Source organism: Hydra viridissima, unplaced genomic scaffold (assembly GCF_058129835.1).
Source record: "Hydra viridissima isolate aposymbiotic clone 2 unplaced genomic scaffold, HvirCarnegie_v1 scaffold_1, whole genome shotgun sequence".
Taxonomy (NCBI): domain Eukaryota; kingdom Metazoa; phylum Cnidaria; class Hydrozoa; order Anthoathecata; family Hydridae; genus Hydra; species Hydra viridissima.
Window position 1 is genome coordinate 19,809,146 of NW_028324300.1, and position 22,137 is coordinate 19,831,282.

A 22,137-nucleotide genomic window follows, 5' to 3' on the forward strand; every position below is an offset into this window, starting at 1 on the left:
CTTATATTCAAAACTAGTAAAGTTTAATTGCTATTACAACCTTGTGCTGTTGTAATCAACAACTTCCCAAGCCTGTTCCTTTATTCTGGATCTGGATGTCAGTGTCGTGAATAACGTCTTCAAGATGCTTTTAGCGGGTTTTGATAACTGTAACTACAAAATATTGTAAGGTGTTATTGTATGTAAGGTGTTAATTTATTTAAGGTGGTCCTATACCATTAAAAATAGAAAACTTCAAATTTTTTTTTTTACTTAGTTCTGTGCAAAATTTATACTAGTTTAAGATTTTTTAATAATTTTAAATAAATTCAGAGCACAAGTTGATATATTTTTAATTTTAAACAAAGTGCTGAAATTGTTTTCCGTAGTTACGCCCCTAGCAACGGCACTTTTAAAATCAAAAAAGTTTTTACCCACTGCTAAAATGAATGTTTGAAAATGTTACCAATGCATTTTTAAAGTATAGTTTGGCAACTTGATGTTATTGTGATGTTATTTTGATGCTCGTTATTTTCTATTTATTTTCTTATTTTCGCTTTTCTCAGTTTTTGATTTTTGCCTATTTTTAGTCACCGTTCCCAGAATAAAATTTCCTAGGTTTTACAATTTGACCTAAAAAATTCCCAAGTTATTCGTTTAAGTTTGATCTACAACTTGAACTAAAATGAAAGTTTTTTATTTCGTATTTTTTGAAATTTCGGTCTAAGAACTAACATAACTATAGTTACTTTTTGATATAAATGGTCTTTTGTCTATAAAATACAAACTACTCAATAAATTTTATTGATTTTAGTTCAAATTGTTCTTCATAGTAATACAAAACTTTTTGTAAAATTTTATTCAATAAGTAAATACGGTTTAAAAGTTATTAAGGAAACAGTAATTGGGGTATTTCGGGTTCCAACATGGTTTATTAACCCCGTAAAATTATTTTTTTTTAATTTTTTTAGTTTTTTTTCTTTTTTTATACCTGGGCATCCTATTATATGCAGTAAAAAGTGTTTTAAGGTCAAACGTCAGCGACACAAGTTTGATGGTATAGGACCACCTTAATGTGTTAATAAATGACGCGATTGTAAAACTTTATAAAAAGGAGTAGAGTTTGTAAAATTGCAGATTCGCAGTCAGATGGTAAAAATAATATAAAATTACTAAAAAGCAGACTCTTATTAGTGTCTCAGAGAAGATTAAAATAATTCCTCACATCAGGTTAAATAGTGTTATTCGCAGGACACAAACGCAAAACTCAATCACCCTTTGGGAAATACAACATCTACTTCTTCATCTTTTATTTTCAAAGTTCTACGGCGTGACTGGAGTAGATCTTTTGGCACACAACATCCAAGTTTGTTTGATAGATTTGAAAAATCCTATTTCCTAGAGAAAATTTCTTGGAGAAAATGGATTTAAAATAACTAAGTTTAAAAAGAGGAGCTTAGGAAAAAAATGTAAAATCTCATCAATAAAATTTCAGTTCAGTTTTTATACTTATTCACACTATTAAACAAACTAAATTTAAAATTTGTACTTAGCTTTATTGAGAATTGGTATTTTATTTTATCATATTTATTCTAAAAACGAAAAACAGAAAAGTTTGCTGAGTTATGTATGAAAGTCGTCAAAAAAAGTGCGAGAAATAATTGTTTTAATAAAGTTTTCTATGCTTTAAACAATTTTGTCAAAAATTATATTTTGATTACAAAAATACAATTTTGATTAGTTGAACATAGAAAGGAAAATTATTACCTCGAGACTTATTCAGATTGAAAACAGGTGATTGGGTTTGCATAACAATCTTCACTTGAAGATGAAAATTTTAACAATAAACTTGAGGGTTTGAGCAAGATAAAGATGTCAATTTTGTTGACGCTTTAAAAACAGCGCCCAAAAGTCTAAACAAAAAAAAACCAGCGAAGCAAATCATGCCGTTCTCAATTATTCAAATGCATTCATATTTGCAAAAACAGTTCGAATAGAATGGAATTATGAAGATGAAAACTTCGAGCTTCAAAAAAAAACGAGCAAATACTGATGGTATTTTTCTCCTAAGATTGTGATGCTATCAATAAGTGATCTTCATCTGAAAGCAAATGCTAAGTCATCATTAAGAGTTTGATTAAAACTTTTTTCTCAACTTCGACAAATGAGAAGCAAATTCAGAACATTTTTTGATAGTTAGCGAAGAAAGAGAACAAAAGATAAGACGTTACCGTAAACCTGAAATAGAGGTTTGAAAAATTTATGATTTAAAGAAAGATACTATTTACTCTACTTTTTTTTAAAGATAAAACGTTGTTACTTTTAATTATATTTAACCCATGAAAATGACATAAAAATCAGCCAATACTCGTACTTTGAAAAATTACACAATCTTTGGACCAAAAAAGCTGAAAATTTGCACTTAACTGAAAGGCGGTAGAAAAGGATGAGCAACTGCGGTTATTCGTTTTCTAAATGTTTGGACTTCTGACCCTATTTTGTGTTAATCTGATGCTAAGCATTCATCATTTTTAAATTTTTTCTTTTATGAAAAATTTGTTTCTCTTTAATTGTGTTTAGACAAGAAGTAAATTTTTCCGGGATTTTTTCCAGACTTACATATAAATTCTTGTGTACTCCAAATCAAAAAATCGGTACTTACTTTTATCTTTCAACTAGCGAATCTTGAGGTTTGAATAACTTTATTTAAGATAAACAGTTAGGTTTTCGAAATAATAACACATTTTTTTACAAAATGCAACATTTTTTCACAAAAACAAAATGTAAAACTTTCGATTTTCTTTCTAGAGAAAAAAAAAGTCACTATAAACTTTTATAGTATAAACTTTTTACTGGAATTTTAAGATTTTTAGAGTTCAAATTTTAATTTTATTTTTTTACAAATTTCAACGACGTCAAAAGAAAAATTTAAAAGTACAAAATTTTGTTCAAACTGTAACCATTGACGACTTGGAGAACTAACATTTTTTATTTTCTAATTAAAATTTTGATATATTTTTAGTAACAACTTTTTAAAGGCTTCATGTTTTAGAAGAAAATTTTTCAAAAATCTTTTCTTTTTAAAATTACTAAATATTTCATGAACATTTTTTGTATTATTTCTATATTTTACATATTTATTTAACATTGTTCAGCGAGTAAAAACATAGAAAGGAAACCTTCGAACACATTCTTTGATACAAAAGTATTTTCCTGATGTTTATCCACATATCTTCAATCATATGATTAAGACTCCATCTATCGATCTGCAATAGGTTACTTAAGAATATACAACCAACGTTAGTCGAACATTTAACAAGAAAATTTTTTTTTCCTCCGACAAAATATGTTTATGAACAATCAGTTCATCCAACTTGAATCCCTTCGTCTATAAACTTTTCCGTAAAATATTTCTCACATGAGGCTTCATGAGCAGTTTTTCCATCGCGTATCTTAATCGTCTGTCGATTACTTAGGACATGAAAAGATCAATCAATCATCGATTGATCTTTTCAAGTCCTAAGTTATCGACGCCTGCACTTCAAAGAACCATTTTATGATCATTTTTTGATCTTCATCTAAAGAAGAAAGATGTTGACATAATTTTAACTTTATTACTTTGCATTTAATTTGACGTTTTGTGTCAAAATAATGTATTAAATGAAAAGAAACATCTTAAGGAAGATATCAGAGGTCAGTTCATGAGACAAGAAGTCCTTAGGAGAGGAACAAGAAAAGCTGGCTTTACAAACTTTTTACTTATTTTCAAACTTTATGTCAGGTGCATGTAACTGAGTCAAAATACTTTTTTTTAGTAATAAAAATTTAATTTATAAGAAAATTAGTTATACAATATAATGATAAGAAATCAAATAATAACTTAATATAAATTCGTTTTTACAACATGTTATAAAATAAAATTTGCCATGGAAATAACAATGGTTTTATTATTTAATCTTTTAACTGATTTTTTACTTTAATTTTTTTTTGGAAGGCAAGAGACTATAAAAAATATTTATTTCATACAAAATGAATGAAATAAAATGTTTTCAACCTGTTTAAAGCTACTTAATTATGGCAACATACATTGAATTCCAACCAAATATCGAAAAATCAAAATCACAAAAAATCATTATAATCGAAAAACTTTGATACAGAAAGTGCTACCATTTTGTTTGAAAACCAACTCCTTTCAAATAAATAAGAATTTTAAACTCACGCAGACAATAAAACACCAAAAGAGATGTCTAAGAATTTTATTGCCAGAAAAAAGAATTTAAAAGTTTATTCAAAAATATTACAAAGAAAACATACTTAAAAAAATAAAGATCAGCACATATTACGTCCCTTTCAATCCAAAGATTTTGTACTTAAGTGTAAAACAAAAAGTTAATGTTCCAATTTTAAAACTTTTTGCAACCAAATTTCTTCAAGCTTTGAGTTTTTTCAATAAAATATCCCCAACCTTTAAAGAATACTATATATTTTCTTATTAATAATATAATTTATAGGCTTACCAATAAACTATAATACAGCATTCCTAAGACATTTAATTCTACAACTAATTCTATTGCAACCAGCAAATCAAAATAATGGAAATATAATTGTTAAAAAAACTTAATACATCATTAATAAAAATCTGCCACAGGATTAAATGTTAAATATAAAATTCTAAAAGATTTACAAAAAGGTTGAGGACTGGGAATTAAGTAAAATGATAAGCTTTTACATCAATGTAAAATCAATTTGTAATAAAATTATAAGCTTGAATAATTAAATCTCTTATTTGTGTTATACTTTATAATAAATTAAGCACAAAAGAGTAAAATTATAAGCTTAATTAAATCTCTCATTTGTATTATAATCATAGATACATTAATAAACATAGAAAACAAATTAAATTATGAAAAAAAAAATAACAGTTAATATTCTTTAAATCTATGAAAAAAATTGAATTATTTTTCAAAAAATATTTGCTGCAGTAATTGTCAATCGTAATGTTGCTGAAAAAATTCTTGTAGAAATTATCAAGTTGAACTTTAAAAGAATTATAAACTTATCATTACTAAAATTAAGTACGAACCAAGCAAAAGAGAAATACTATTCTTAACCACTAAAAAAATAATCAGTATAGAAAACAATTAAAACTTTAAAGTAATATACAATAATTTTATTTGTTTATTTCTTAATAAATTAAATAAGTTGTTTTGAAATTTTTATTGTTAAAAGAATACAATTATTCAAAAAATAATTCTGAAATTTTACAGAGAATAAAACTATTGCAGTAAAATAAAAAAAAAGAAAGGAAGACCATAATTAATAGTTAATTTATTATCATAATTTTTACTTTATTAAAAGTAAAGTTTTATGTAGTTTGTAAAATGTAATTTTGAGCTAACATTTCTTTTTAAATTTGTTTTTCACCTCTTACATTATGTTTACATTAAATAACTGTTGCTTACTTTTTTTGAAAGAGAAAAAAATTACTTAAAAAAAAATTACTTAAATTCCATGAAAATCTTTTCCATCACAAAATTTATTTATTTTTCTTGCTCTCTAATTATTCATCAACCCATCATACAAAAGGTATATAGACGTCATTTTTAAATCATTTAACTGTTTTGTTTACATTACTTATTTCACTAGCTAATGATCCTTTAAGATTCTTTTACATTACATTAGTTATGTTTGAAGACAGCTTAATTTAGGAGAACAATTATACTGCTACTGACTTGCATACTCACAAACTAAAGCAAGAATACCTGGTTTTTGATTCAATGAAATAAAAATTACGTTCTACAAATAGAATGTTGAACTTTAAAATTTCATTTAAACAAGATTTTTATAAAATTGTCAAGTTGTTTCATAATAATTTGAAGAAAAACTTTAATGTTTTTAGTTCAAAAATTTTTTTATAGATGATTCAAAAAAAAATTCTGAGATTAACTTGCTTTTCAGTTTCAAATTGTTTTGCATTTGGGAAATGAAACTACCTGTAATAGTCATTCATAAACATAAAAGATGCATGAACAGAAAACAAAGTGATTAAACAACAAGGGAATTGAAAGAATCTAAAAAAAAATACAGCTCTGTATTTGTTTTTACAGCATTTATTTTTAATACAGCACATTAAGCTCTATGCTTAATGTGCTGTATTCCAAAATGAATTAAAATTAAAGATATAGAATGCAAATTATTTAAGCTTTAATAAAGTTGTTTTAAAATTAAAATAATTTTAACAAAATAATGAATTTGAACAAGTGGCATTTGAATTTAATGTCGTTCTTATGTAATTTTATGCTTAGAAACATTTAAGTAATATTCAAGTAATATGAATTTACATACTAGCATACCAGCTTTGGCTTTAGAAGAACACTTTGATTAGCTTTCCGTCTTGAATCCAAATGATTTATCCAGTAATTATATTTATCAAAAATGAAAGAAAATACTTAGAAATCTTTATTGTAACTTTATTTTCAATTTCTTTCCTAAATCCTCTGTTAAAAATGTCCAAGGTATCTATTTACTTAGAATAATCAATTATTGTAAATATTATTATGGAGAATTTAAATAAATTTATAGAGAATTAAAATATTTCCTTGATACTTGTATCAATGAAATATTTAAATTAGGCTTGTAATTTGTAAAATTGTTTAAAAAATATTTAAATTTTGTATAATGTTGTAAAAAATATTTAAATTTGGCTTCATAATGACTTGTAAGCCATTTTTATTTAAGTTTCATTCAACCCTATATGCATTATACAAATTAGAACATACACATTTAAAAAATTATGACAATATAATTTGGTATTAGTGCTATATAAATATTAATATAATATTATATAAGTTGTTTAGAATAGCCACATCAACTGCTGGTTTCAGATTTGTTCATTTTCTAAGCTGTTGGGTTTTTATACATCATGATTTACATTTTAAGATAATGTAATAATAATGATAATAATAATGATGATAATAATAATAATAACAACAACAACAACAACAACAACAACAACAACAACAACAACAACAATAAAAAGAAGAAGAAGAAGAAGAAGAAGAATGATAATAAAACATAATTTCCCTTTTCTTTTTTGGCTTTTAAAAAAAAATGTTGAAAAAAGCAAAATTAACAAGTAATAAAATAAGTAATTGAAATTCAATACATTTATTTATTTGCATGGTTTTGTTCTGTTGGTAGCTGAAGTTATCTTCAATGCAATGAGTTTAAGATTTTAGTTTTATCTTCTGTACTTTCTCCAGCCTAGTCTTTACTCGAGAACATTTTTTAAATCTATACTTGATCAATTCAGACTTAAGCATGAAGAAAATCTAAGTTAATTCAAAAGCACAGTTGTACTGCTACTCACTTACACCTCAATAACAGGCCCAGAAATTTAAACTAGAAAACCTGGCTTCTCATTTGATTATTTTTAACTAAAAGACATTTTAAATATAAGGGAAAAGTTGGACAAAGGAGAAGTGAGACAGCATTTTTTTTCTGTCATTTTTGTTCCAAATTTATGAGTACATTAAAGAAACATCATATTTCTACCCGAGCATCATTTTTTACTTCGTTTTAGTACATGTTAGTCATTAGATTTGCCTGTATTAAAAAGTTATCCGAAAATATCATTTTGCATAAACAATGGCATGTTTAAAATATTGGAGTCTTAATTCTTCATAGGCAGATTGAAGCAAAAAAATGCAGTTTTTTTTTATATGCAAACCTCTTATCACTATCCCTTTCAGAAAGTTTTGAAAAGCTATGCCAGGAAAGTTTTTTTTAATTTGGTATTTGTAAAATTTCGAATCTTTTATTATATAAGTATCATATAAAAATATTGAGTGAATCAAAAAATAATTTGATATTAACTAGCTTTTCAAGTTTATACTGTTCTGCATCGAAACAAAATAACAATAAAAGTTCTACCTGAGCATTACAGATTGTAGTTTACTCGCAGAGAATACAAAGTTGCAATTGTAAGTCTTCTTTTCTCATTAGAATATCGCGTTTAATTAGAACTTTACAAAGTTACCTCAAATACATTTAAAAAAAGAACGCCGCAAACAATATTAAAAACATTTCAAAGAAACTTCGTCAATTTCTACTTGACGTAGTTTCTTTCTCGTTGTGCAATTACATAGATGCAGGAATTGAAAAAAAATCAAACTTCTCAGATTTAAAAAGTTAAAGAAACACAACTTTAAAAACAAAAGCATTTTGAAATCTTCACCAATTAAAATGAAAATCAATTTAAAAAAAACTTACAAACAGGATTAATAATGTTCAGTTACGCGATTTGATATTAAAATAAACTTCATACATAGCTGATAACTTTGATTTCAGAAGAAGGCTTCTTGGCTTTTTTTGTCTCATATACAAATGATTTATCTAACAAATATATTTGTTTAAAATGAGGGGAAGTACTTATAAATCATCACAATAACTTTCTTTAGGTGTAAACCCTATTACCGTAAAGAGTAAATTCTAGCATTTGACATCAATTATAGTTAAACACAAAGATACTTTATTTTTCTTCAAATAATTTTAAAATACTTTTAATACATAATCAGCAAATTTTTCTGCCAATAAAATGTATAAAGTTAAATTCACTAAACTTTCTCTAGATTTTCTTTCACTCAACGTTCTACAAAACTGACACAAGTGAGGTCCAACTTTCCCGCGCACTATCTTGACATCCATTCTTTTTGCCTCGTGTAACACTTCACTTGCTAAAGCATGTAAAATCTTGCTGAGTTTGAATTACATAACAAAGTTTTTCTCAATTAAAACAGAAAATTTCAAGTGAAAGCATTATCAAAAACATTTTTTTTGATTTCACCCAAAGCTTTAGACTTTTTCTTGATTCAAAGACAAAAAAATTGCAGAGTAAAAGCAAATAAAATTGAACAACTTTTGTATTTTTAGTTTTTATGAAATTATCTTTTAAAAAGGAAAGACATTTTGAATTTTTTATTTTTATTTTTGTATAGAATTTTTTTGCTCTCTATCATACCGTATAAAACTCTTTGGTTTTTAGTTAAAAACTTTAACACGACTTAAAAGGAGTTACTCTAAAGAAATTATTTTAAATTTTTATTCACTCTCCGACTCCCCAGTTTCGTAAATAAAAACTTTTCGTGCTTAACATAAAAATGTGGTTTTGTAGTAGAATTTCTGCTGACGATGATCCTTTTTTCAGAATTGAATTTACAAGTTTCGGAAGAAAGTTATGAAGAAAAACTGAAATAAAAAGATTTCTTGTTTAATTGAAAACAGTTTATTTATTTTAAATGTTTACATAATTATCTAACACTTATTAATCAAATTTAATTAAGCATCTAGTCCTTACATAAACATGAGTCACCCACGTAAATTTATAATTTAAAAATGACTCACTCTGTCTTAGTCAATAAATAAAAAAGCTAGAAATTACACTGACAAGCAACTTAATTTGGGATTTTAAAACACGTGTTTAATTCCGCTAGAATAAACAAAGCTGACAAATCCGAAATATTTCAACCACTAAAACCCGCTCAATTTGTTTTTTTCTCTTCGATGCTAAAGTCTGTGCAAGTTTTTTGTTGAAGTGTAAAATACAACTACATTTATATTTATGGGTTTTTAAAATTTGTAAATTGGGATTTAAAAATTGAGAATATATGTGTTTTTAGTGTTTTAATCGCAGTATGATATTTATAATCTTTTGAATTGCTAAACTATCATCTTTCATAACCGTTGTTAATAAAAGACTACACTTTTTAAAAATCATAAAAAAGTAGCATATAGATAATTAAACAAAATGCAGATGTTTAGTTTCAGGGCAGTGTATGTGGCACTGGCTCAAATTCTGAGTTTGAATCTTTTAAAGTGAAGTCTTTTAAATGATGAAAGATGAATACAAGTTCAACTTTTATATTGTATGTTATACCTTAATAATATATTTTATAATATATTTTGTATAAAAGATGATTCATTTTATTGAACTAAAGTACAACATGTTTAAGTATAAAAATTAAATATAAAAATTATTTTTTGTAATACTTTTGTGTTTTTCTTTTTAATTGATCAATAAAATATATGAATTAAGTTCATCGATTCATTGAAAAAATGAGAGGCTTCTTATTGTATTCAGTCGACGACCAGTTTTATTTTACGAGAGTTAAATCAATGATGTTAAGAATGGTTTATCTTCCGTATCCCTTGACAACTACTCCTAGTTATAGTTGCTTTGATACCTTAGATTAATTGCCGTAGGTATCCGAGTAGATCATTGGTTACAAAATAAAACAGAAGAAAAAATACAAGATTAAAGTTACTTTATTTTTATTTTCTGGACTGTTTTTTTTAATATTTAAACAATTGAAAAAAGACATCATTGAAAAAGTTGAAGAGCTTGGATGGATGGAATTTAGAATCAGTCCTCTACTTCATAGTAAGAATTAGCATGAATGAAGAACATTTTAAGGGATTTCTATTGCTAATCTTCATTTTCAGAGTGTAAGTCTTCAAAGCCTAAGTCTTCTTCTTAAACGTTTATTTAAGGAGTTTAAAGCTCGTATGTCTTAATATAAAGGGTTGGTGACACTTTTGAATATAACTTTTTTTTGGATCATTGACCCTAGTAACTAGGTCAGTCGATATGTAGAAAAGTGCGAGTCAGACAAAACAAGAGGTAGCAACAAAACAAATCAGTTACGCCATCAAAAGTTAAGACTGTTTTTGTAATAACAACCAGATATTCCATTATAACTTTACTGATAAATGGTAATAGTTCAATTAGGAAGGCACGCGACAACTTTTTAATTATTTTATGATTTTTACATACAAGTCGAGACCAAAGGCAAACGCTAATCAAAAGATAGCTGGTTAAGAGAGCCATGTCTAAAGGGTTGAAACAAAAACACTAACGAACTTGAGCAACCCAACAACCCAATCATAAACACCCAAACACCCTAACGCAACCAAACAAAAAAAACACATTCCCTAAAGATTGAACATATCCCCTATTATCCCCACCCTTACACCATCTCAGCCCTCAGAAATTACCGCTTTTGTTGTTTGCTGAGTGGTAGCAAGTAAAATGGCACCAAGCTCATGTTTTCAAGTTGCTTTCCTCGTAATGATTTTTTCTCAAACTACACTGATGGTCTTCTAGAGCTTATTTTCTTTTTTGTTTAATTTAAATGACAAGTAGAAGTTTTTTTTTGAATAAATATTAAGTAAAACATTGAAGCAGAGTAGAATAGATTATACTTTTTATTTGAACAACTAAATTGAATTAGTTTTGAAAACTTGAGTGAATTTTGTTTGAAATATTGATCAATGTTTTAAGATATCTTAAAGTAGTTGGAAAGGCCCCACCTGCTTCTCAGCTTTTTAAAAAATGATCAAGGTCATAGTTGTACTTCCTGTTGTCTGAAACAATGTTCACAAATAATTGTCTACAAGGAAATTTGAAAGAGACTTTGAAAACAACAATTGAATGGTAGATATAGGATGAGGTTATTTTATTTATCTTAAAGATTATGAAGTTTTTTTAAACAACTTACAATTACTTAATTGCTCTTTCTTTGCTTGAAATGACGTAATTGCTTATTTTCAAAAACTCTATCAAAAGTAGGTTCATTTTATTTAAGAAAAGTTTTCTTAAAAAGAACTCATTAAATTTTAAGCAACTATTAAAAACAAGTTTAAGATTTAAAAGTTGAAATAAAAAGTTTTGTTTTAAAAACTAAAAAACTGCTCATCTCAACTTGACAAAAATGACTTTAGATATAACAATGTTGACCTTATCCAGATTTATCAAGCAAAGTTACGAATTCGTTGAAATTCTGAAAAAATGCTTAAAACTATTATTTTGACTTCGAAAAAAAAATGATTCTCTTATTTTGATTGAAATCTCTTACATCAATTTAAATCGTTGTTACGTTTGGTTCAACAAATGGCTTCATGTTATTGTTATACTCGTTTATTTCTTTTTCATATTGTCCCTCTCTAAAATGATTATTAAAAAACATGACTGATACATGACGCCACCAACTCTTTTGCAATTTCAAATATAAAATTACAATGAACTTCCTAAAAGTGCATTTTCAAAAAACGCTCAAAGAGAAATTGGTAGCACTGTGTTGCTTATTTGTCTTAATTATGTAAGAAAATGCAAACAAAAAAGTCGGTTTTACTTTAAGAATATAAGATTTTAGAAATACAGACTAATACACATGTGATATAGATATCATAAGTGTGATGAATCATCCTAACATTTTTTTATGAAATAATAGTTCACTTTTTACGTGAACTTTGCTTTTAATAGAAACTATTAAAATTCTTTTATAAATTGTAAAATTTTGTAAAATGTTTACTTCGCTATGGATTTCTATTTTTGTAGCATGGGGATAATAACAGCGCTAATTTGCTTCATATAAACATCACAACTTCGAGCCTGTCACTCAAGATATCGCTTAAGTATCACGTGACCGAAAGAACTTCGGGAGTGAGTAATCAGTGCTCAAATATGAGCCGACAAATTTGTTAGTGCAGTGCAAGAATTCTTCAGACTTTTATGCGTTTTTTCTTGAGCAAAATTAACAGTTAAACAGGTAGGCATCTAGTTTTATCAAATGTAGTTTTAAAAAATATACAGCTTACCCTTCTTTGCATCTTACATTCAACCCGTTTAGGTGATTATTTCTTATATATTTGGCCTGATATTTTTTAATCATTTTTCCTTCAATCAAAGAACCAAAACTATATCACTGATTTATTTCACACACAAAAAAAAATCATTCAAGAAAGGCTAAATTATATCACTATGATCGAACATTAGTTATGTCGAACCATTTTCTTGAAGATTCGACTTACCGGGACTAAACTGAAAATGAAAAAAATAAATAAATGAAATAATATAATTAGAAGCAATCTGTTTCACTAGATTTACTTAAATTAATACAATAAAATAACAGTTTAGCTGACAAATGTTTCATCAAAGTGTTATTCTTCTCAGGTTTTTCCATATGCACCCGGAATTTTTTTCCATTATTTTGGAATATTATTGATTTATCTATACCACAGGATAAGGTACAGTTAGCAAACCAATAATATATTCGAATTTTTTAGTCAAAATTTTTATATAAAGCATTTATGCATGAAGCTATTTGACTCAAAACAAACATTCACTAAAAAATTGCAGTTTTTTTAGAGAGAATTTTTCATTAAAACCACTCATTCTAAACATATCTTCCTAAGTTACTTTTGATTTGGTGTTAGAAAGAAAGCTTGTTTTATCATTAATTGAAATCTTTCTTCAAAGCAAATAGAAGCTTCTACTTGTTTCAATTATTTAAGTAACAAACTAATATAATTATTCTGTTACATAGCATTTATGTACAAGAAATTATAAATGAACTTAGATCTTATGCTACCAAATGTTAATAATGTTACATTCAATTTCATTCCCTCTTAAATTTGCTTCTTGTTTATAATTATTTGTTAAGGGAGAAAGTAACCATGTCAATTTCTTAGTACTGATTCTGAAAGTCAGTCCTTTACATTAATAGAATTAAATGAATTTAAGTTGTTTGCTGCTTATTTCATTTTCAAGTAGTTCACAAGAGTTGTGACTCAATGATTTCTTGTTTCAGTAAAACCCCCTTATCTTATAGTCAACACTAAAATTAATAGTGAAACACATTGGACTGTATTTGTTTCTTGATCAATTGAAAGAAATAATTTAAAGTATAGTAGGCGATAAATAATTTTTATTTAGGAATGGATGCAAAAGTAGTGAATATTTTAAAAGATAAAGTGGCATCAGAATGGAAAATATTTGCACGTGGCACTGGTTTTGATGATGTGGACATTGTTATTGATCAAATAGATCATGATATGGATATTAATCAATTAGATCATGATTGTTTGACAAGAGAAAAGTATAAAATTGAAGTTTTCTTAAAAAAACTTTATCAACAGCATCCAAATGATTACAAAATTTGCATTCAGAATTCTTTGAAAGTCTTGAAAAGAAATGATGTTTTACAAGATATATCCTTCTTAGGTGAGTTTCTTGTAGCTTATTGTTTGGGTTTTATTTGGCTTCAGATAATTACAAGTTGGATAAAAATTTTTTAAAAAAGTTGTTCTTAAGTTATTGAATTTTTAAAATATTTTTTTTAACAATTAAATATATTTTTTAATTGATTAATTAGTATAAGTCTTTTTGCAAAACCTAAAAACCCCAATTTTTTAATTGGCAAAATAATGCAAGTTAAACAAAAATATGCACTTAATATTTGAATATATTCATTTATAACAATTTATAACAAGTTAGCCATTATAAGAAGATTGACAAAAGTTAGTCAGTAAACTTATGTCAATGGTTCAAGTTGAATATTATAATATTCAACTTGAACCATTGACATAAGTTTACTGACAAACTTTTGTCAATCTTCTTATAATGACTAACTTGTTAAATGGATAAACTAAATGAATAATCATACAGATTTTAAGTTGATTTAAGTTCAAAGAAGTTTAAGTGGATACTAAATCCTTTGGAGTATTAGACTTTTTCTGTGAACTTTGTTAAGACTGGTAAAAAAGAAAAATTTTAATGAAATTATTTGTTATTTTGGGAAGGAAAGGGAAGAATTTGTTATTTTTGGAAGGAATACAAATAATACTAATAATAAAAATAATATATAAACATATATATATATATATATATATATATATATATATATATATATATATATATATATATATATATATATATATATATATATATATAAAACTAATTTTAAAGCCAGATGAAACTTACAATCAAATAGAACAAGAAAGAATCCTTATCTCTTTTATTGCCACATATTGAGCAAGTAAGTTTAAAACTCTTAGTTGTATATACTTTAGTTTAAATACAGGTTAAAAATATAAACAATTTATTTTATAAATCAGGATTATGAGTATAGGGAAAATGTTCAAACAATTTACATAAACAGTTGCTCTTCATCATTTAAAGATGGTAGTGGTCAGAAAACAATCCAAGTTGATAACCAACTTCAATGTAAATCTTCTCTGAATCAAACATATTCAATTTATAATACTATCGGTATTGAAAATATTGCTCTGGCTAGTATGACACAAAACAAGTTTAAGAGAAACTGCTGAAATAGCTACAGCAACTTTGATAGATACAAAGATTATAAGCAAGAGTGATTGCCATCTTATTATAGATCATAATAAAGTAAAAAGAGCTCAGGAAAGATTGGCAAAAGAATTAGACAGTCAGTTTGATGTAGACCTAGAAAAAAACCCTGTGCATGTCTTTTTTTATTTTGGGAGAGATAGATGCCACAAAAATGTTTATAAAGGTAAATGAAAGAAGTTTTCCTAGTCTGATTAAAGAAAAACATTACTCTGTTGTGAAAGACTCTGGTGGTGACCATCTTTTTCATTTTGTTCCAGATATGACCAATAATAAAAAAAAGCTGAAGTTATTGCAGATCACATAGTAGACTGGTTAAACAGTAAAAATCAAAATCAAAATCTCATGGTTATGGGAGGAGATAGCACAAATGTCAATACTGGTTGGGCGGGTGGAGTCATGTAATGGGTAGAAAAAAGATTAAATAGAAAATTAGTTTGGATTGTTTGTGATCTACATACTGGTGAATTAGGGTTAAGACATTTAATTGAACATTTAGATGGTCCAATGCTTTCTCATAATAAATGGTCTGGGCCACTTGGGAAATTGCTTGACACAGCAACTGAGATTGAAATCAATACCAACTTTGTTAAAATAAGTTTAGGTCCTCCTTTGATTTATCTCAGTCAGAAAATTGTTAAGGATTTAAGCACTGACCAAAATTATGCTTATCAAATTTGTCAAGCAATAAAGACTGGAGATATGCCTACCAGGTTAGCAATGCTGGAAATTGGACTAGTCTGTCACAGTAGATGGCTAACAACAGCACTTCGATTTTGCAGAATTTGGGTGTCTAATCATGGGCTTACTGGTACAAATCTAGATAATTTAAAAATAATTGTAAATTTTGTTGTTAGTGCTTATATACCTAACTGGTTTAATGTTAAAGTGCATTCAAGTTGGGTTGAGGGACCTAGACATGTCTTGTATCAACTAGAGTTACTTAGAACTCAGAGTACAAATGTTTTAGATATTGTTATGCCAACAATTAGACGATCAGTGTGGTATGCACATTCTGAAGCAATTTTGCAATCCATGCTTAGCAGCAAAAATGCAGAAGAAAGAAAAGAAGCTGTAAACAGAATTCTTAACATACGAGGAATAGGAGATGAGGTAACTCAAGTTGGAGATAGTAGTCTCAGAGTAAGAAGAACACCAGAAATAAATCCTAATGCTAAACAGCTATCAGACCTTATAACATGGAATTTAAGTGTAACTGAGCCTCCACTTACCTGCACTCTTACCTCTGCTACAATCAAAGATTTTGTTAACTATTCTATCGAAGCTCCTCACTGGAATTCTCATACGCAGTCAGTTGAAAAATTTGTCAAATTGGTAACTGAAGCTGCAAGCCATGTTTACACACATGAGCGAAGAGAATCATTTATATGTGCTCAGCTTGTATGTAGACATTTAATGTCATGAAATAGAAGCAAAAAAGATATGGCAACCCTCGAAAAAATGTAGGGAAGTAGATAAAGACTTTCAGAAATGTTTAAATAGCTAAAAACTTCGACCTTTATTGTTATATACACTTTTTATTTTTTTTACTCTTTTCCTACCCCTATGCATGGTGTACGTTGTACACCATACAAATTGATAAAAAAATTAGTAGCGCTATTCCATAAACAAATATAAATATAATGACTAACATCTAAAATGACCAAAAAGGTTTAGTATTGAAATCAATATTTAGCGAGCTAGCATTTATTGGAATTTAGTTTTGAAAGTTTCCCTAATAAAGTTTAACTAATTGTAAACTTAAATTCTTTCACTACTCTTTTTTAACATAAAAAAAAAAAAAAATCTTCACACCCTACTATCCCATGCTAAAGTGACAAAATTAATGAAAATTGATTGAAATTGATTTACTTGATTGAATGATATTGCATTTTTCTATAATTATTTTTCATTTCAAAGTTTTATAATAAAATGTTTTAAAAGAGAAAAGAGCAGCAAAGAGTATAATAAATAATAGAAAGAAATTATTTTCAAAAGAAATTATTTGTAGAAAGTAGGAATAATTTTTAGTAAAATTGTTTTCTTAAGTAAAATCAATTTTTATGACAAAAGAATAAAAGTAAAGAATATGTTATGTAAGGATTGAAAAAATATACAGAAAATAATTATAAGTAAGCTTTATTTTATAAAATGTTAAAAAAAACAAATTACAGTTATGTTAATGTTAAGCATCAGAGAGATTTTTTTTTCATTTTTTGTTTCAAGCTCAAATAATTCATTTAAAATTTAATATTTTTTAAATCAGAAAAGTAACTTTGATAAAAAAGGAGAATTTCTTAAAAATATATATATATATTTTAAAAAGAATTTCTCTTTTTTGTAAACATAAGCACTGAAATAAATAAAGGTTTTAACATTTTGAAAGAAAATGCAAGATTAAAAAGATGAAAAAACGTAAAAGTTAAGAGGAATTTCAAATTTAAATATCAACATCAAAATAAAAAAAAAAGTAAAAAAAAAATAAAAAAAAAAAAATAAAAAATAAAAATTGGTATCTAGTAACTCTTTCTTTTCCTCTAATACATTCATTAGGATTTATTATACTACCAACCAAGGACATTCATTAGGATTTATTATACTACCAACCAAGTTATAAACAATAATTTAAAGAATATTGTTGAGATTATGAGTTATGAACTGTTGGTTGATGTTTTAGATAACATAAAAGATGATATGTTAATATTTGTTATACTAACAACCAAGAACATTGTTGAGATTATGATTTATAGTTTTTACTTAAGTCATCTTTGTTGAATAATTGCTGTTTTAATAACTGTTGGTTAATTTTTTAAATAACATAAAAGATAATATATTAATAATATAGAAGATAATATATTTTCCTATCACATGTTTTTCTGTGTTCATTAAAAGTTTTTATGGTTTTTTTTCTGTTCATTTTTCCAGATGCAGAGCAGCATAAAGATGGTAAGCAAGTAAATACCAAATTGTATTTTGAATAAAATAATTTTTAGTTTTAATAAATTATGTAAAGTTAAAAAGAAGTTAACAAAATTTTATAAAGATTTTACTACCACATTTCAACACCTGTTAAAACCTCAAGCAAAGCTCAAAAGATTAGAAATAGCTAGTTGTGATAGTTACCTTTTCTGTCAAAGTCATGAAGTCTAAAGGAGTTGTGATAGGATTTATTGAAATCCAATCTTACAAACTAAGAAAGTGTGTTAATGTTAGATATTAGCATCTTTTAAAAAATTGAATAGACTGAGAGATCAGTAATACAAAACATTTTCTCTGAAAGAATATCCATAGATTTTTAGAAACATTGTAAAAGGTATATTAGTGATATATTTTTATTATTACTGTTATCATTATTTTTATTATTATTATTATTATATAATTATTATTGCTATTATTATTATTACTTTTATTATTTTTCTTCTTCTTCTTCTTCTTCTTATTATTGTTATTATTATTATTATTATTATTATTATTATTATTATTATTATTATTATTATTATTATTATTATTATTATTATTATTATTATTATTATTATTATTATTATTATTATTATTATTGTTATTATTATTGTTATTATTATTATTATTATTATTATTATTGTTGTTGTTTTTATTATTATTGTTGTTTTTATTATTATTATTATTATTATTTTTGTTATTGTTGTTTTTATTATTATTATTATTTATTATTATTATTATTATTATTATTATTATTATTATTATTATTATTATTATTATTATTTTTATTTATTATTATCATCATCATTATTATTATTATTATTATTATTATTATTATTATTATTATTATTACTACTACTACTACTACTACTACTACTACTACTACTACTACTACTACTACTACTACTACTACTACTACTACTACTACTACAACTACTATTATATCGATAAGTTTAGTTAACTTAGACATTTCAATGAAATGTTATAAAAAATAACATATAATTTTTCTTTTATTTTGATTTTTAATAAAAACAATTTTTTCGCAACATTGATAAACCACTGATAAAATTTTATTTGTCATCATGAATTTTTTATTATAAATCATTTTTGTTATTATAATTGTTATCATGTTATCATTTTATTTGAACAATTTTACTTTTAAATGAGTGTGAGCAAAAAAACAGCTGTACTTACGTAGAGCCTTTAGATGAAACTTAAGAGATAATTTAAAAGCATGCACAAATAGAATTTTCATAAACAGTAAGTTTAATGATAATGTTATATTATGAAAAGTTGTACTTCCTATAAATTATTACCATTATTGTAAACAACATATCAAACAGCACAAAATGCTTTAAAGTAAAAACAAGTAAAATTATCATTTTATTCTCTAAAAACTTCAATAAAAGTTTATTAAAAATAATTGTTTGTTTGATTTGTTATTGCCTTTTTTTTCCTCTAGTTTTAATTCAATTCATTTTGCTGAAAAAGCCAAAACAAAAATCTTTTAAAGTAGATTCATTTTCAAGATATTGGAAGAAATTTTTTATGTTTTGAAAAGGACTATTCTAAGTTAAAGTTCTTATTTTACCATATGATAACTTATTCAGTATCTCTGACATCAAATTCATCTATCATACAGAAATTGTTTAAGTTAGCCATCTTTGGTAAAACCTCATCTTGACCTTGATTAATTTTATATTCCATATTTATAAGCAAATGTCGTAGCTTATAAAGGTATTTAAATTAAAATTATTTTAATTATCTTAAATGTTTTTGTTTCCTGGAAAAGTATTTTCTTTTAGAGCTCCTTAAATTTTATGGAGGTCAGTGTAGATAAAGTTCATGTAGTTCATGGTAGTCCTTATCCTCTTGATATCTTTAGCTTATTTTTTTTTTTATAGAATAAAGTAAATAAAATTGAATAGTTAAAAATCATGCAAATGTTTACTAAAGAAAAAAAAAATTATTATTATTATTATTAATTGTTATTATTATTGTTATCATAGCTATAAAAGATATTTTATCAAGTGATTTAAAAAAATATTTTTAAAGCTTAATACTGTAATAAACAATAAACAATTAAATATATAGTACAAGAAAAAATTCACCCTTTAAAAAATAATAGAATTTCACATATTAATAATAATAGTACATTTTTACATCATTTTATTTAAAGAAAGGGGTGGGTGTGTCTTGGGTCATTGTCCTGATGAAGCAAAAAATCATTTCCTTATCTATGTCTTTGAGCTGAATGTTTTAAACTTATGGCCAAAACATCAATAAACAAATTAGCATTGATTATCTCATCAATAAACTCTAATTTCCCAAACTATATGTGAATTAAATGATTGAGGTCTTTAGCATATAACACTGGGCTATTATGGTTAAAAGAAACTTCCTAATGGCATTTTTTTAATGAAAACTTTTTTTTTAGATATAAGCAAAGCACTGAAAACCCATTATCTTGAAATCTATAAAACAACTGAGCAACTTGTACATAAAATGATAACCCCTATTGATGTTGAACTTTCTGATAAGTTTGTAGAACTAACTTTGGTTGATGCAAATGAAGTAGAAAAAGATGCTGTGAATAATTCTGAAAGAAAATATTTTCTTCAAAAACATTTGAGTTATGAAAGAATAAGTTTGCAAGAAGTGTTATCAGAAAGTCCTTCTTTACTGTTGATTTCTGGGATTGCTGGTATTGGAAAAACATTATTTCTTAAGAAATGCTTACTTGATTGGGCGAAGGGTTCAATATGGAAAAGTATAGATCTTGTGTTTTTTCTGGAATGCAGGCAGTTAAATCTGATTGAGAATATTAGCAGTGTAGATGAGCTGCTAAATTATTTTTACAAAGATTTTGTTAATGGTTTTGATATTTCTCCACATCTCTCAATGTTGTTTGTGGTGGATGGGTTGGATGAGTTTTTCTGGTTAGATAAACTTTTAAAACACGATTCAAATAAACTGAGTCAACATCCCATTGTTAATGCATTAGCAGATACTTTAAATTTTGATAAAGCCAAATGCGTTATTGCTGGAAGGGTTGGTGCTATATCAAAATACAAGTATAAAGTCTGGGATAAGAAAGATAAGTTAATCATTCAAATAATGGGTTTCAATAATGATGGAATTAAAGATTACATAGAAAAAAACACAAATAAAAATCAAATTGAAAGTGTAAATAATGTACTTGAAGAATCTTATGCTGCAAAAGCTATGGCATCTGTGCCATTCTATTTAGCAGTAATGTGTGCAATCATCACTTCTACATTGGAAAAGTATTATTCATTTAACACTATGACGGAGTTGTACTGCTGCATTTTTATATACTTTTTACAAAAACACATCAACAAAATTAAGGAGCCAATTTGGAAGATGATGGAAAGTGCCAGTAATAAGAAAAATGTATATAGAATTTGTAAAATTGCTTTTGAGTTGCTGAATCAGGGCAAAGTTATTTTCACTGATTCTGAGATGAAACAGATGGGTAACTTTGATGATCGTGATAATGATAAAGTATTTGGTTTCATTGAAAAAATTGAGTCACATGTTGGTTATCGGTATCAGTTTGTTCACCTCACTTTAATGGAGTTTTGTGCATCTGTACATGCATACATTTGTTTAACTTCAAGTGAGATAATGAGAGACAAAAGAATTCGAAGTTTATTGCCAATGATATGTGGATTAGCTAATAGAGATTCCAGCTGCTTTGTAAATTTTATTGCCAAAATGAAGAAGTCACAAGAAGAAGTGCATTCGTTGTTACTAGAAGTCCTTGGTAAGTTGAAATGCTAAGTTATCTTTTTCTATTATTTTACTTTGTTGTTTTAATAAATATTTCTTGTATAGTCCCAGTACAGAGAAATTACAAAAACTGATTGAATGTTTGTTTTGTTTTTTACCTTCTTTTTAGTAGGCCTTGCATCGCATTTTTATGTGTTAGAGATTAGTGTGTTTTTGTTTTCATATATGTTGTGTTTATGTGTTTG

General features: G+C 26.0%; 1 protein-coding gene and 1 long non-coding RNA gene across 8 annotated transcripts in view; one reads left to right on the forward strand and one right to left on the reverse strand.

The window, feature by feature from the left end:
• Positions 1-22,137, reverse strand: part of LOC149893790 (uncharacterized) — a 22,612-nt gene continuing 475 nt past the window's right edge. The window contains exons 2-5 of one of the 6 annotated variants that reach the window (XR_016449104.1): positions 4,199-4,348; positions 1,747-2,615; positions 1,205-1,571; positions 1-153 (exon numbers count right to left, since the gene is read on the reverse strand). This is a non-coding gene — a long non-coding RNA (uncharacterized LOC149893790). The other 5 variants (XR_016449102.1, XR_016449103.1, XR_016449105.1 and 2 more) reach the window with 5 other exon arrangements.
• Positions 12,447-22,137, forward strand: part of LOC149893791 (protein NLRC5-like) — a 17,557-nt gene continuing 7,866 nt past the window's right edge. Inside the window, exons 1-4 of one of the 2 annotated variants that reach the window (XM_090076374.1) lie at positions 12,447-12,584; positions 13,751-14,038; positions 18,107-18,127; positions 20,577-21,926. In XM_090076374.1, coding sequence (XP_089932500.1) covers positions 13,753-14,038; positions 18,107-18,127; positions 20,577-21,926 — 1,657 coding nt within the window. In that variant the 5' untranslated portion in view covers positions 12,447-12,584; positions 13,751-13,752. The remainder of the gene's footprint in view (positions 12,585-13,750; positions 14,039-18,106; positions 18,128-20,576; positions 21,927-22,137) is intronic. The other variant, XM_090076375.1, reaches the window with a different exon arrangement.